The 15,916-nt window shown below is 37.7% G+C and overlaps 1 protein-coding gene across 12 annotated transcripts in view; it reads right to left on the minus strand.

Moving 5' to 3' along the window:
* Positions 1 to 7,349: 7,349 nt before the first annotated feature.
* LOC147832830 (uncharacterized) overlaps positions 7,350 to 15,916 on the minus strand; it is a 102,700-nt gene continuing 94,133 nt past the window's right edge. For all 12 annotated transcript variants that reach the window (XR_015514976.1, XR_015514978.1, XR_015514977.1 and 9 more), the window contains 2 exons: positions 7,608 to 7,696; positions 7,350 to 7,524 (listed from right to left, as the gene is read on the minus strand). Coding sequence is in view for 6 of the 12 variants with exons in the window: in XM_087293187.1 (XP_087149313.1) it covers positions 7,464 to 7,524; positions 7,608 to 7,696 (150 nt within the window). In the remaining 6 variants the exon portion in view is untranslated. The remainder of the gene's footprint in view (positions 7,525 to 7,607; positions 7,697 to 15,916) is intronic.

Here is a 15,916-nt window from a genome sequence, read left to right on the forward strand (position 1 = left end):
TTGAGGTCAAAGTGGAAGTAAAGCAGTCAGTCAAGTTTACATTATTTTGAAAATTGCTTTCCAATTTAAGGAAAATATATTAAACAAACACAATTCGTGTAACCATTTTGAAGAAAAGGGCATGTTTCACTATAGCTTTTAGAGCTAGGGTGAAACCATCTTGGAATATTGCTGTGTCTAATGTCCCAGAGTTGGTTCCGTTTCCTGAGGTGAACAGATACAGTGGAAGTAACGGGCCAACCAAAGAGACCGGAAAGTCTAATTTAAAGGTGCAGTATGTTTGACACCCAGTGGTTGAACTAGGTATTAAATTCCTGGATCAATGTGAGTTTGACTACTATTTTACATGACATTTATTGCTGTACTATTAAAAGCAGCAGCAGATAGTTCACCTCAGATCTTAAAAATAAAATTAACCATTTGAAATTGAACTAATAATAATAATAATGCAAACCAACACAGGGAGTCAGCATGTATATTTAATAATGTTAAAGAGGTTTAATATGTATTCATTAGATTATAAACCTAACCATTTTGTGAGTGAGTGCATATTCTGTGCTTCTGAATGGCTGTATTTAAATTTCTGCCGTGTTTCGTCTGGTGCAAACAGCCAAATTGCTTATCACTGTGTATCTCGTAACAAAGCATGTTGTTAGGACACGGTGTTACAATGTAGGCTGCTCATCTAATGTTTATGCTCGTAATATTTATTTTTATATGCTAATTACTAACTACAGACATCCTAAAGCCTGGTTTATACTACTGCGTTAAGTGACCGGCGTAACCCTCAGTGCATACAATGCACGTAGCTGTGCATTTATACTTCTGCACGCTCTCTGTTGGTCTGCATTAACACTTCCGAAACACTAGTTGGCAGTGAGGTGTTAATGTTCCTCTGTGTCGAGTTTCTTCTCTGCTGTTTTGCTTTTCCTGAACACTTCCTGAATGTACAAGTAGCTCAAACTCGCTCATTTATGGCAGGAACCGGCGGACATGCAACAAGTTTAACTATGAGGTAAACACAAAACAAAACTTTCCATCTGGAGCTCCTTCACGCCGACGGCCACAGCGTAGGGCTATGCATCAACGCCGTAGCATACGCATGCGTTTGACGCAGAAGTATAAATCAGCCTCAAGTCTCCTGGAAGCTACGGGTCCTCAAATAAGTTGCAGATCCGCCCTCGCTCTTCACACACGCCACACACACTCTGTCAAAAAAAAAGTCCAAAAAAGTCCATAATTTTACGTTTTTCTTTGGCAGCTGGGGTGCTGGAAAAAAAGCATTAAATAAAAGCCGTTTAATTACAGCAATTTGCCGTGTAATACATTGATTCATTCATTTTCTTTTCGGCTTAGTCCCTTTATTAATCTGAGGTCGCCACAATGGAATGAACCGCCAACTTATCCAGCGTATTTTTTTACGCAGCGGATGCCCTTCCAGCTGCAACCTATCTCTGGGAAACCTCACACTCATTTACACTCATACACTATGGACAATTTAGCCTACTCAATTCACCTGTACCACATATCTTTGGACTTTGGGGGAAATCGGAGCACCCGGAGGAAACCCATGCGAACGCAGGGAGAACATGCAAACTCCACACAGAAATGCCAACTGACCCAGCGGAGGCTCAAACCAGGGACCTTCTTGCTGTGAGGCGACGGCACTACCCACTTCGTCACTGCGTTGCCTGCCGTACAATAATGGATGTTAAATTACAGAAATTTCCTCAAATTTAAATTTCTGGTAAATTTCTGTTATTTAACACCTGTTATTTTACAGTAAATTTCTGTAATTAATGGCCGTTATTTAACTTTTTTTCCGGCACCCCAGCTCGCAGAAAAAAAAGTAAAATAATAGATTTTTTACAGTGTAAATAATCATAACCTAAGGTCTGTCATGTTTTAGGATGCCATCGAAACATTTCCATTGTGTTCCATGCTATTTAAAATGTTTTGTGAGAAAATGCTGTGGGTTTTTGTAAATTGTTTGGATTGTAAGAAAATGCAGCGTGTTTTATTAATTTGTTGGCATTTTTGAAAAAATGCAGTGCATTTGCGTTGTGAGGATTTACAGTGCTTGTGCTGTCAAACAAACGAAGATCTTTTCTCAATTTGCTTGTGTTATTTTTTTTTTATGTATATAATTGCGTGTTTCTTGGTCATTATACAAATCAGCCTTTAAGGGAGAAATTGTTTCTTTACAACTACATAAACAGGTATAGATTACACAAATTTTTTTCACAGAATGTTCTCAAGAACCACTGAAATTAATCAGTTTGTTAAATATTATAATTTTTTTTGGGTTCTTTACCTTCTTGCGAATAACTTAAATAAAGCAAAGTAGCTGACATTTCTGAGCTGCCTAGATCAACAGTAAGTGGGGCGCTTGAATCAAAGACTCATTGTTCAAGAGTTGTGTTTCCAGCAGCAGGAAAGTGTGTGACGCCACACGCTGCGATGCCCACATTTCCCCTGTTCTTCTATGAGGGGTTAAGTGAAGTCACAGAAGGTTTATCTGCCTTCATATTGCCCTGCCGCCATCAATAAAATGCAACAATGTGTCTTGAAAAGTCAGCTTATAAAAGTTTCAGGAAACTCTGAGAGCTTAAGTGATCTTCCCCCGGCTCCGCAATAGCCCTGCAGCATCCAGGATGTCTGCTTATATTAATTTCATGGAGTTTAAGAGGTCAGCAAACTCATTTGGAGATTCTTATTCATTTATGAACCCAGCAAACCCCCCTGTTCTGCGGCGCTCTAAGCTTCAGGGCCTCGCATGCTTAAATTTACATGGAATATTATATAGTTAGTTGTGTGAAAAGTACAGTGCTCTTGCTCAAGCAGGCAGATTAAGGCTAAGCAATGCACTTGGAGATGACAGTCAGACGCATTTTAAAGAAAAGGCAGGTGGATGAACCTGTGTTTCTCACAGCGTTTGGATCATTGCTTCATCTAAAATGCAGAAGATTTCTAATGAGACAACGTGAGACTGAGAGAAAGCAGCTTAACAACAGACCTGAGGGGAGCAGTCAGTGAAACTGAGTAAATGAGCTCTAAGCTGCTTGGCATAGTGAAAATCTTACATTCATCCAGCTATACTATAGAGAGCTACATAATAATAATAATAGTAATGTTACTTTTTTTTCAAATGTTTCAATTTGCATTAATGGTATTTTTATTTTATTTATTTTATCATTTGATTGTTTTAAGTTATAATTCACACATTTTTAAAATGATTTTTATTAAAAGCTGTATAGAAGCATGCTATAGAACTACAGATTTGCAATTATTTGGACTACATATCCAGTCATGCACCGCTCACACGCACCTGTTCCAGTTTCCATTGAGTACATACACACACAGCCAGAAGATTGTTACAGACTGATTACAAGGACTATTTATACAGCACACATGGGCTCATCAGTGCTGAGTCTTGTTTAGCTGTATTGTGGACATTACGATGTGGTTTCCTTGCCTTGCAGTGTTAGACCCTTGCCTTGTTTTATTGTTTATTCCTAGTCTGCTGTATTTGCCTATATACACCGGTTTGCCCTGTGAGGACCAATGCTTACTTGACTATTCTATTTTGAATAAACCTTCATTTGAATCCACACTTCCTTGTCAGCATCCCATCTCATTACAACAGGTGTGTCAAAAAACAACATAAAATTGTATAAAACAACAATATATTAATTTAACAATATATTATGATAAATTTTTATGCTTTTAGTGATGTTTGCAACAACTTATTTTCCATTTAATACAGTTTTATTTGTGTATCTTCAAATGAATAGAAGTGAATAAAGTTGTTTATTTTATTTTTCGTCTTTAAAATATAACTGAGGCTTTAATTGTCATTTATTGGGAATTTATAAAGCATAAATAGTCCTGGGGTGAAGCAGTGGCGCAGCAGGTAGTGCTGTCACCTCACAGCAAGAAGGTTACTGGGTCGAGCCTCGGCTCAGTTGGCGTTTCTGTGTGGAGTTTGCATGTTCTCCCTGCGTTCGCGTGGGTTTCCTCCGGATGCTCCGGTTTCCCCCACAGTCCAAAGACATGCGGTACAGGTTAAATGGGTAGGCTAAATTGTCCGTAGAGTATGAGTGTGTTTGAATGTGTGTGTGGATGTTTCCCAGAGATGGATTGCGGCTGGAAGGGCATCCGCTACATAAAAACTTGCTGAATGAGTTGGCGGTTCATTCCGTTGTGGCGACCCTGGATTATTAAAGGGACTAAGCCCACAAGAAAATGAATGAATGAATAAATAAATAGTCCTTACTTTAGATTAGGTCACAAAACTGAAAGAAGTTAAGCATTTATTAACGTACAAATTGACTATCAATATATGCCTGAACAATAAGAATTATAAATGTTATTTTAAATAGTTTAATTATTTACTTTCGCATTGTGAATAGTCTTTAAAAACCAGCAACTACTCTCAAATAACTGATTTATAAATTATGAAATACTTAATTTAGTAATGAAAAATAATAATTAACAAAGTATAAAAAATACAATCAATAAGCACAATATACAGGTGCTTACAACTCAAGAATACAGCATTTGTATCTGCAGTTACAAACTCCTTACTAACATAAAATAACTGCTCGATCGTGCAGATTTGCACTCTAAAACATCAGAAAGATCCGACCCTTCTTTTCTGAACATGCAGCTCAACTTCTTGTTCAAGCTCTTGTTCTCTCCAGACTGGATTACTGCAACTCTCTACTAGCGGGGCTTCCAGCTAACTCTATCAAGTCTCTTCAGCTGCTCCAGAACGCAGCAGCACGAGTGGTCTTTAATGAACCTAAAAGAGCACATGTCACTCCGCTGCTCATCCGTTTGCACTGGCTGCTAGTTGCTGCTAGCATTAAATTCAAAGCTCTGATGCTTGCCTACAAAACGACTTCTGGCTTTGCTCCTTCTTATCTGCTCTCACTTCTGCAGATCTATGTGCCCTCCAGAAACTTGCGTTCTGTGAATGAACGTCGCCTCATGGTTCCATCCCAAAGAGGGAAGAAATCACTTTCCCGAACGCTCGCGTTCAATCTGCCCTTTTGGTGGAATGAACTCCCTAACTGCATCAGAACGGCAGTCACTCGCTGTCTTCAAGATACGACTAAAAACTCAACTATTTAGTCTCCACTTCACTTCCTAATCTGCAATTGCCTCTCTGGATATACCACTAACTGTACTCAAAAACATACATACATAAATAAATAAATAAATAAATAAATAAATAAATAAATAAATTACTAATGCTTTCCTTCTGAAACGTGCCTATAGCACTTATTCATTGTTGCTCTTATAGTTGTGTAAATTGCTTCCTTGTCCTCATTTGTAAGTCACTTTGGATAAAAGCGTCTGCTAAATGTAAATGTAAACATCTGTTAACAAATAATTAATTATTTGCTAATGCTTAATAAATTCATAGTGTGTAAGTATTATAAATTAAGTATAATTTAATTTCAATAAAAAATTACAAATAAATAAATAAAAAAAAAAACTGAAAAGGTGCTTTTGACCAAATGGCACTGCATTTGATTAGAAAACAGAAAAGTAATGAACAAAAAAAATAACTAAATAATAATAATAATATTAATAAAATACTATGGACAGTACTTATCAATAAACATGTCTCAAATCATCCAACTCATCCCTGCTAACAAGAATTTCCTCTAATTTCTATATTTTTATTATCTCCTGGAATACCTTGGCATTGATATTATGAGGAATATTTTTTTTTCAGTTAATGCAATAGCATTGCAGTGATTGCTTTGGGCAAAAATAATAAAATAAATAAACAAATAAAAAAGAAAATCATGAAAAAGGATTTTATCCAGTCCTACAGCTATAACACAGAAATAATCAGGAGATTTAGTCCATAATAATGAAGTCCAAAAAAAAAAAAAAAAAAAAGCAGAGCCACAATAATAAAACATAGCTCATCCAAATCTTCTCTGATCATACTCATATTAAAATAATATTCTAATTATTCTAATTATGTTCTAATTATCCAACGAGATGAGCTAAATACTATTGTACATATCATACTAAAATTGTAATGTAGAAAATTAATATAACTACATTTAATGCAGCTTATTTCTTTTTTATTTACATTGGGTTATGCATTTATGAAAAGTAATTATATAAGAATTAAGTAATTTCACAATATTGATAATAATAAGATTCATTAAGTGTTTTTTTCAGCCTAATGTAAAGAAAACGGATCCATACAAATTAAAGAATTTCTTTTGTCTACTTTATCAATCTTTCAATTATATTTTAAAGGCCATTTTCTCAAAATGAGTTTTTGTTTTATCCTACACTACATAAGATCTCCACTTTATCAGCACACCTTTCTATTTTTGTTTGCGTTGAATTTGTCATTTCTATTTTCTGACTTTTTTTTTACACAACGATGGTTGATTATTTACATTATATATATATATATATATAAACTTCTGAGAATTCAAATTATTATCCATATTTATTATTGTTTTATTACTGATTTATCATATTCAAATTACAGTGGGAATTTTGGGTTTTGTTTTTATAACTTTATAATGCAGAAAGTATTATAAATTTATGAAAACAAAACCCAAAATTCCCACTGTAATTTAAATGTAATAACAACAATAATAATACATAAATTTTGAGTATGACTTCCCCCAATCAGATGCATGTAATGTATGACAATATTTCCACATTTAAACAGTTTACATTTTAGTAAACACGTAATACAAATAATCAATCAGCTAAGGCAGTGGTCCTCAGAGTGGGAGTCGGGACCCCCCGAGGGGTCGCAGGACAATGAAAGAGGGGTCGCCTGGTGATTTCCAAAAATCTATTATTTTTATTAAACCATAATAATTACCATATTTTATCCATAACCTACTCAAAAGAAAAAATTATAAGTTATAGTTACTACACTACTGTATATAGTTACTATAGTAGCTTATAGTTACTAGTTCTGTTGGATTGCGACCCCTGGGGTAATTACATTATATTAAAGACACAGCAATGGTGTCTGGTGCAGCAGATTGATTTTATAACACCAGGTTAAACTTTCTGGCCCATTTACAGCTCTGACTTACATAAAGAAAAATCTGTGAAGAATAGACTTGGGTCTATTGCTGTGTGTGTGCCATTGCATGCAAGCTTTCTGTAATTTTTAACCACCACAGAAGATATTGGGGGTCACGAGTCACTCGTCGCAGGCTGAAAGAGGAACCCCTGAACTAAGGAAGTGTGGTGAATTGTAGCTGATTGTTAACACTATTCACCTTCAGTGACCTGCCTTATGTCTCTATACTGCACAGTCATGAAAGGATAACGCTGTAAACTGTATATGTATATATTTCACGTGTATTTGAAGAGCATGTAAACATTTCTCCGGGGGCACAGGGAATCTCATTGTCTTGCAGGTTTTTCTAGCGGCAGTTCAGTTTCATCCATCTGAGACTTTATTTAGTTCTGTAGTCCTGTCTCGCTTCCCTCTGAACTGAAATCAGTCTGCCGGCCTCCCTGGGGATGACAGTAATGTCACATACCAGTTTGCCTCTCATATTTCACAAACAGGCCTCTACCTATTAAGGATGACTACTTACCACGGAAAAGGTGTGTCCTTCACATCTGCAACCTTCTCATATTTTCCTGCATAGACATGTACTGTATGACTGTTCACAAACACACACGCCTGTGAGGAAAAGCACAAAAGCAAATATCAAACACATGGGGTACATGTGCATAAATGCGAGATTACACATGATGGATTTAGATGCACTCGTTGTTCTGTTTGTTCAGGTGCACTTTAGAAGTTTTTTTTTTTGTTTGTTTGTTTTTGTTTTTTTAGAAATTTTGAGATAAAATATTTTATTAATTTAAACAGAAAATTGGAATTGAAATTATTGAAGTGAAGATGGTCAAGATGCGGTACAGTTAATGCCAGAAGTTTACATACACTTTATTGACCTTATTCTAAAAGGCGGAAGTGCGCCTGTTTTCGCGATTGTCTTAGAACTTCCGTTTCAGTCGCCTATGGGAAAAATGACAAGGAATAATAAACGGCAAAAAACGGTCAAACTACTTGCTCTACAAACAAATGTTTGCATGACTATACAGACCAAGTAGAATAATATAACAAGGGAATATCAGTTTGCAACATCAAACAGCGAAACAAGCAGTTTTTAATGTCTAAAAATGAATGGAAGTGAATGAGACCGGAAGTCTCGTGCTAAAAAGATTCAAATGGCAGCGCCCGCACGTCTGCGGAGAATAAGGTCAATAAAAAGGCACATAACCATTAAAAAAATAATAAATCAGATGTTAATGTGACTTACACATGTGAGTTAGGATTATCAAGTTTGTTTCTGTTATGCTTATAAGCAGAATAAGGAGAGAGATATTTTTTGAGAAATTGTTACAACTTTTCTTGAAAGTCAAGTTTACTTAAGATTTTTGTGCCACTGAAAAAGTTCAGATGATGGTGTCAATGTTTTGGACGTTTCTGATTAGCTAACTGACAACATTTGAGTTAACTGGAGGCACAACTGTAGAACAGTGTTTAGGGAAAACCTTAAACACACTGATTTATTGTGTGACAACATGGGTAAAAAATAAAAATAAAAAATAGCCAGATTACAATTTGCTAAATTAAACTGGGAAAAAGAATAATTTTTGGATACATGTCCTGTGGTCTGATGGAACTAGGATTAAACTGTTTGGCCACAATGACCAGTGTTACATTTGGAGGACAAAGGGGAAAGCTTACAAGCCTAGGAAAAAACATTCCGACTGTGAAGAATGGGGGTGGCAGCATCATTTCAAAGGGCTGTTTTGCTGTAGGAGGGACTGGTCCACTTCACAGCATACATGGCATTATGAAAAAAGAATATTATGTAGAAATACTGAAGCAACATCTCAACACTTCAGCCAGGAAATTAAAACTTGGCCACAAATGGGTCTTCCAAACAGACCATGACCCTAAGTATACTGCCAAATTATTAAAAATTTCTTTTGCTTTGAGGACAACTAAAATAGTAAATGTTTAGTATTATTTAACACATAAAAAAAAATTATGTTCCTTTTTTTAGAGTGAATGTAAACTTCCAGTGCCAATGCAGTGGCACAGCAAGAAGGTTGCTGGTTCGAACCTCGGCTCAGTTGGTGTTTTTGTGTGAAATTTGCATGTTCTCCCTGCCTTCGCGTGGGTTTCCTCTGGGTGCTCCGGTTTCCCCCACAGTCCAAATACATGTGGTACAGGTGAATTAGGAAGGCAAAATTGTCCGTAGTGTATGAGTGTGTGCGTGGATGTTTTAGTGTATATATATATGTGTGTGTGTGTGTGTGTGTGTGCATATAAAAAGTCTACACACTCCTGTTAAAATGCAAGGTTGCGTTGTAAAAAAATGAACCCACAGTAAATCAGTTTAGAATTTCTTCCACCTTTAATGTAAGCTATAACCTGTACAGTTGTATAAAAACCTAACTGTAATACTTTAGGTGCAGGGAACTAAAAATAAAAAAGCTAAAATAATATGTGTAGGAGCCATACATTGTATTTTGGCTATTGGCCACAAGGTGTCAGTAGGAGACTATATAACTGTGGCTTCACTGCATGGAGGAAGACAGTGTTGGTAGGAAGCACACAGTTTTTGACCGTATCGTATTGCATCGTCTCGTAACTGAAGGAAACAGAGAAGTGTGCTTTTAGATAAAGGAAAGTGATTGAGTAATTCTGTTGATTGGAAGTTGATTGGACAATAAATATGTTTTTATTTGCATCTATTTGCTTACGAACTCTGACTTTTTACGCGTTAAAAACTTGCTCACTCTACCAACAATAGCGGCATTGGTAAGCCGCTACAAAAAAGTCAAAAACTTTGCTTCGTGGGACAATTGAGACGCCGCTGGAGTGGACAGCAAAGCATGGTGTTTCTACAGACAAGGACGGCCACATTCGTTTGGATCAAGGCTTCATTTGCTGCACGTGAGGACAGCGTTTCTTCAGCATCTGAGTGAGTTCGTTTGGATCGGCTTTCTTCTGGTTTCCTGCATTAAGGTGAATCTACGCTACGTTCATCTCTTCGCGTTTGATAAACAGCACAATAGGTATGTTTGTTGCAACAACATCATCATTATGGCCATATGGAAACTATGTGTGCACACAATAAGGTTTAAAGCGTAAATCCAATGCATTGGTTGCCCATGACTGACTGAACTTTTCTTATGTGTGTTTATTGGGTTTTACAATTTGCAAAATGGAAAATGAAATCAATTTGAATGTTGAAATGGTGAATGTGACTGATCAAGGTTTAACTTCTGTTGAAAATGAGCCTGAAAGGGAAAAAAGACCAGTTAAATTAACAGCTAAAGCTTTAGTTGAAAAACTAGACACTTTACAGAAGTTAAGAAAGGCAAAGCTAAACAAAGCACAAAAGCTAAAAGAGTCAATTAACAAACTAATGTGTGATGACAATGAATACAAACCTGAGATACGTTTGGTCTTTGAGGATTTTAAGAGGTTGTGTTCAGAGGCAAAAGACACTCATGAGTCACTTTTGGTTATTTTACCGGTTGAAGAGTGTGAAAAACATGATATCTGGTTTAAAGCAAAAATGATATCAAACAATGAGTTTTTGGAACGAACAAATAAATGGTTATCAGATAAACCAGAAGGTCACAAAATATCTGAAGTGGAAAATCCGGAGAGTGATGTTGGTCCTGGAGATAGTGTGTCAAATGTATCACATGCTACCTCAAAACGCAGTAAATGCAGTGCACGCAGCAGCAGTAGTTCATCCATATCATCTGCCTGTATTCAAGCAGAGGCAGAAAAGGCCGCACTCATGGCACGTGCTGCTGCATTAAAGGCTAAACATGGTATTGAAGTTCAGGAGGAAGAACTGAGAAGGAAAAAAGAGCAGTTGGACTTGGATGCTCAAATAGCAGCTTCCACAGCAAGGATCAGTGTGTTGCAGAAATTTGATCAACAAAGTAAATGTTCAAGCAGTTTATCTTCAAAGAAGATTGAAAAGGTTGTGGTCACTGCAAATTCTTCTTCTCAAACAACATCTTTAAACCCCAATGCAAATGACTATGTCCCAGTAAATTCAATGCCACTGGATTTGGATGGATACACTGGTGTTTCTGCATCTCAAGCTGCAATACAGGATCAAAGGATTGGATGGATTGATCAACAAACATCGGAACATGCTAATGGTAACTGTTCTGCTCAAACACAACATGACTCCATAATTCAGCATGCTACAAATATCTTACCTGCACAGGGTGATCCTTTGCTTGAAATTCTGAAAAAACAGGAGGAATTAACAGCGCATCTTGTTCAACAGCAAGCAAATCCTCGTATTCTACCAAAGAAGGAAATTCCAACATTTGATGGTGACCCATTGCAGTATATTCCATTCATTAGAGCATTTGAGCATGGCATTGAGCAAAAAACAACCAATTTAAAGGATCAGTTGTATTTCCTTGAGCAGTTCACAAAAGGGCAGCCTAAAGATCTTGTTCGCAGTTGCCAATATATGTCTTCAGAAAAGGGCTATGCAATGGCCAAGAAGTTGTTGAAGGAACATTTTGGTAATGAGTTTAAGGTATCTACAGCCTATATGGAGAAAGCCCTGCGGTGGCCTACTTTAAAGGCTGAAGATGTGCAAGGATTGCAGGCTTATGCTTTGTTTTTGCGTACTTGTTGTAATACAATGGATGAACTCTCATATATGCAAGAACTTAACATGCCTAGCAACATGAAATCAGTGGTTATGAAGCTGCCTTACAAATTGAGGGAGCAATGGAGAGCTAAAGCCTGTCAGATAATGGAGTCTGTTCATGGCAGGCCAAAGTTCTGTGACATTGTTGAATTTATTGAAAAACAGGTTAAAATGGCATCTGATCCTGTTTTTGGTGACATTCAAGACAAGCATGGTGCAAGTAAACTTAAGGTTCAACCACACAAGCCCTTTACAAGAAGTAGTTTTGCTACTGACATTTCAACTTCTATTCCAGCAAAGAAGTTCAGTGATGCTTTAGCACAACCAAAATCTTGTCATGTGTCTAAGTCTAATGGAGACTGTTTGTTTTGCAAAAATCAGCATTTATTGGAAAGGTGCTTTGCATTAAAGAAAAGAACACAACGTGACAAGATTGAATTCCTGAAGGCCAAGGGAATTTGTTTTGGCTGTTTAAAAACTGGGCATAAAAGTAAAGGATGCGAGAATCGACTGAAATGTGACATTTGTGGAGAAACACACCCCACAATCCTCCATATTTATGGCAAAGAGGTAATACTGAAGCAGGCTGAAGAAAAGCGCAAAGATACATCTGTGCAAACTTGTGGTCACACAGGGGCCGGGACTGAAAGAACTTTAATGTCAATCATACCAGTTCAAGTCAAGTCCATTAAAAGTAACAAGGTGATGCAGACATATGCTTTTTTGGACCCAGGAAGTTCGGCCACTTTCTGTTCTGAACACTTGCAGGAGGAGCTGAATTTGAATGGAAAGAAGATTAATATTTTGCTTCGTACTATGGGTCAGGAAATGTCTGTGTCTTGCTGTGTTATTGATGGTCTGGAAATCAGTGGTCTTAACACTAATAATTTCTTTCCACTTCCTGCTGTTTACACACAACAGAAAATGCCTGTGAGTTCTCAGAACATCATAACTCAAGAGGAGTTATCCAAGTGGTCATACCTGGATAAAGTGAAGATACCTTGCATTCAAGCAGAGGTTGATTTACTGATTGGAATTAATGCAGCTAATGTGATGGAACCACACAAGATTATTAACAGTCAAGGTAATGGGCCTTTTGCCATTAAGACCCTATTGGGGTGGGTTGTTAATGGGACTGTGGAAGGAAACAGTGAACATAGGAATGAAGTTGGCCATTCTGATGTTACTGTTAACCGAATTTCTGTTGTTAGATTGGAGGAGCTGCTTAACAACCAGTTTAATCATGATTTCAATGAGAAGACTGTTGATGAAAAGGAAATGTCAAGGGAAGATCTTCAGTTCATGAGTATAATGAACAATTCGGTCAAGCATCAGGATGGACATTACAGCTTAAGATTACCATTTAAGTCTGATGTCACATTACCAAATAATCTTGGTGTTGCTAAGCAACGGTTGCTTGGTTTAAAAAGGAAATTGGAAATAAATCAAGAATTTCATGAGAAGTATACTTACTTTCTTGAAGGTGTCATACACAAGGGCTATGCTGAGAAGGTACCTGATAGCCAACTTGATCGATTGGATGGTAAAGTTTGGTACATCCCTCATCACGGGGTGTTTCATCCTAAAAAGGGATCATTGAGAGTGGTTTTTGACTGTGGGGCAGCATATAAAGGAACATCACTTAATGATAACTTATTGCAAGGTCCTAATCTTACCAGTTCTCTGGTTGGAGTTTTACTGAAATTTAGACAGGAGCCAGTAGCCTTTATGGCTGACATAGAAGCGATGTTTCATCAAGTCAGAGTTGCAGCAGAAGATGTAGATTTTCTTCGTTTCTTGTGGTGGCCTGGTGGAGAACTGAATAAGGAACCCATTACTTACAGGATGACAGTTCATCTTTTTGGTGCAGTGTCCTCTCCGAGTTGTGCATCCTTTGCTTTAAAGCAAACGGCAAAGGACAATGAAGGTGACTTTCCATTAGAGGTAATTGAAACGATCAACAATAACTTCTATGTGGATGATTGTTTGAAGAGTGTCTCTTGTGAAGAGAAGGCCATATCTATGGCAAAAGATCTTACTTGTCTTTGTCAGAAAGGAGGCTTTCGTTTGACAAAGTGGATCAGTAATAGCCGGGAGGTGTTACAATCGATCTCTCAGGAAAATCGGGCCAAGGATATACAGCAGTTGGATTTGGATCGAGACAAGTTGCCAGTTGAAAGAGCATTAGGTCTTCAGTGGAGTGTGGATGCTGACACTTTTCAATTCAAGATTTCCTTGAAAACTCAACCTTGTACAAGACGAGGCATTTTGTCTGTGGTAAGCTCGGTGTATGATCCTTTGGGTTTCCTTGCACCTGTTATTCTGCCTGCAAAAGTCATCTTGCAGGAGTTGTGCAGAAAGACATTGGGCTGGGATGATACCATACCATCTGCTTTCGAGAGGCAATGGACTCATTGGATTGTTGAGTTGGACAAGGTTGCAGAATTTCAGGTAAATAGATGTTTTAAACCTGTGGATTATGGACTGGCCAGTCATGCTTGTTTACACCACTTTGCAGATGCATGTGAAACTGGGTATGGCACAGTTTCCTATCTGAAGATGCTGAACGGTGCAGACAAGGTTCATGTGTCATTTTTGATGGGTAAGTCCAGAGTAACACCATTGAAACATGTGACCATACCACGTTTAGAACTTACAGCAGCTGTCTTGGCTGTGAAGATGGACATCATGTTAAAGAAGATGTTGCAACTTCCATTGGAGGATTCTGTTTTTTGGAGCGACAGTACAACTGTTCTCAATTACATAAAGAACGAGAACAAACGGTTCCATACATTTGTCGCTAACAGAGTGTCATTTATAAGAGACGCAACACAGCCTCAACAATGGAGGCATGTACCAACTAAAGACAATCCAGCAGACGATGCATCACGTGGCTTGAATGTGGAATCTTTTTTGAACAATGAACGGTGGCTAAAGGGGCCTAGCTTTCTATGGAAGCCAAGTGATGTACAGTTCCATACAAGTGATTCGACATCGATGGATGATGATGATCCTGAAGTAAAAAGGGAATTAAAGGTAAATGCTGTGACACTGCAGAGCGAACAAAAGGCCACAAGCAAATTGATACATTACTTCTCAGATTGGAAACGTCTAAAGGTTGCAGTTGCATGGATTTTGAAACTGCAGAAACTTTTACTGCAGTTAAGTCGTAAACGAAAGGAACTGTCTTTGGAGCATAGTGATGATGCAACCATGAATGCAAAATTGCAACATTTTAAATCATCTCTGGAACGACAGAGTTTGACTGTGGAGGATGTTTATAAGGCTGAGGTTAACATCATTCGTTTCAGTCAACAGGAACAATTTCAGGAAGAAATTGCTGCTCTTAAACATGATAACACTGTTAAAAGAAACAGTTCTGTCTATAAACTGGATCCCATGTTGCATGATGGAGTGCTGTTAGTAGGAGGAAGACTTGGTAAGTCAGCTATGCCAAGCGAAAGAAAACATCCCATCTTGTTATCTAAAAATCAGCACGTATCACATCTCATACTCTCAGACATTCAAGAACAACTGGGTCATGGTGGCAGAAATCCAATGCTTTCTAAACTGCGTTGTAAGTATTGGATAACAAATGCCAATTCTGTTGCAAGAAAGATCATTTCTAAGTGTGTCATTTGTAGACGCTTTAAGGGGAAGCTGGGTGAACAAAGGATGGCAGACCTTCCAGTGGAAAGAATCACTCCTGATTTACCACCTTTTACTAATGTAGGAGTAGATTTCTTTGGGCCCATAGAAGTAAAAAGAGGACGTGGTACAGTGAAACGCTATGGAGTGCTATTTACTTGTATGGCAAGTAGGGCAGTTCATTTGGAAATTGCATACTCACTTGATACAGACTCGTGTATCAATGCTTTACGCAGATTTATCTGTCGTCGTGGACAAGTTTCTTCTATGAGATCTGATAATGGGACAAATTTCATCAGTGCTGAGCGGGAGCTAAAAGAGGCACTCAGTGCATTGAACAAGGAGAAGATTCAACGAGCCCTGCTACAGAAGGGAGTGGACTGGAGTTTTAACCCACCTTCAAGCCCTCATTTTGGAGGAGTGTGGGAACGTTTAATTAGACTGGTGAAACAAAGTCTGTGTGTTGTCCTTCGACAACAAACATTGGATGATGAAGCCCTGCAGACTGTCTTGTGTGAAGCCGAGGCAATTCTAAATGA

The sequence above is a fragment of the Danio rerio genome, chromosome 18 (assembly GCF_052040795.2).
Source record: "Danio rerio strain M-AB ecotype USA chromosome 18, GRCz13ab, whole genome shotgun sequence".
Classification (NCBI taxonomy): Eukaryota; Metazoa; Chordata; class Actinopteri; order Cypriniformes; family Danionidae; genus Danio; species Danio rerio.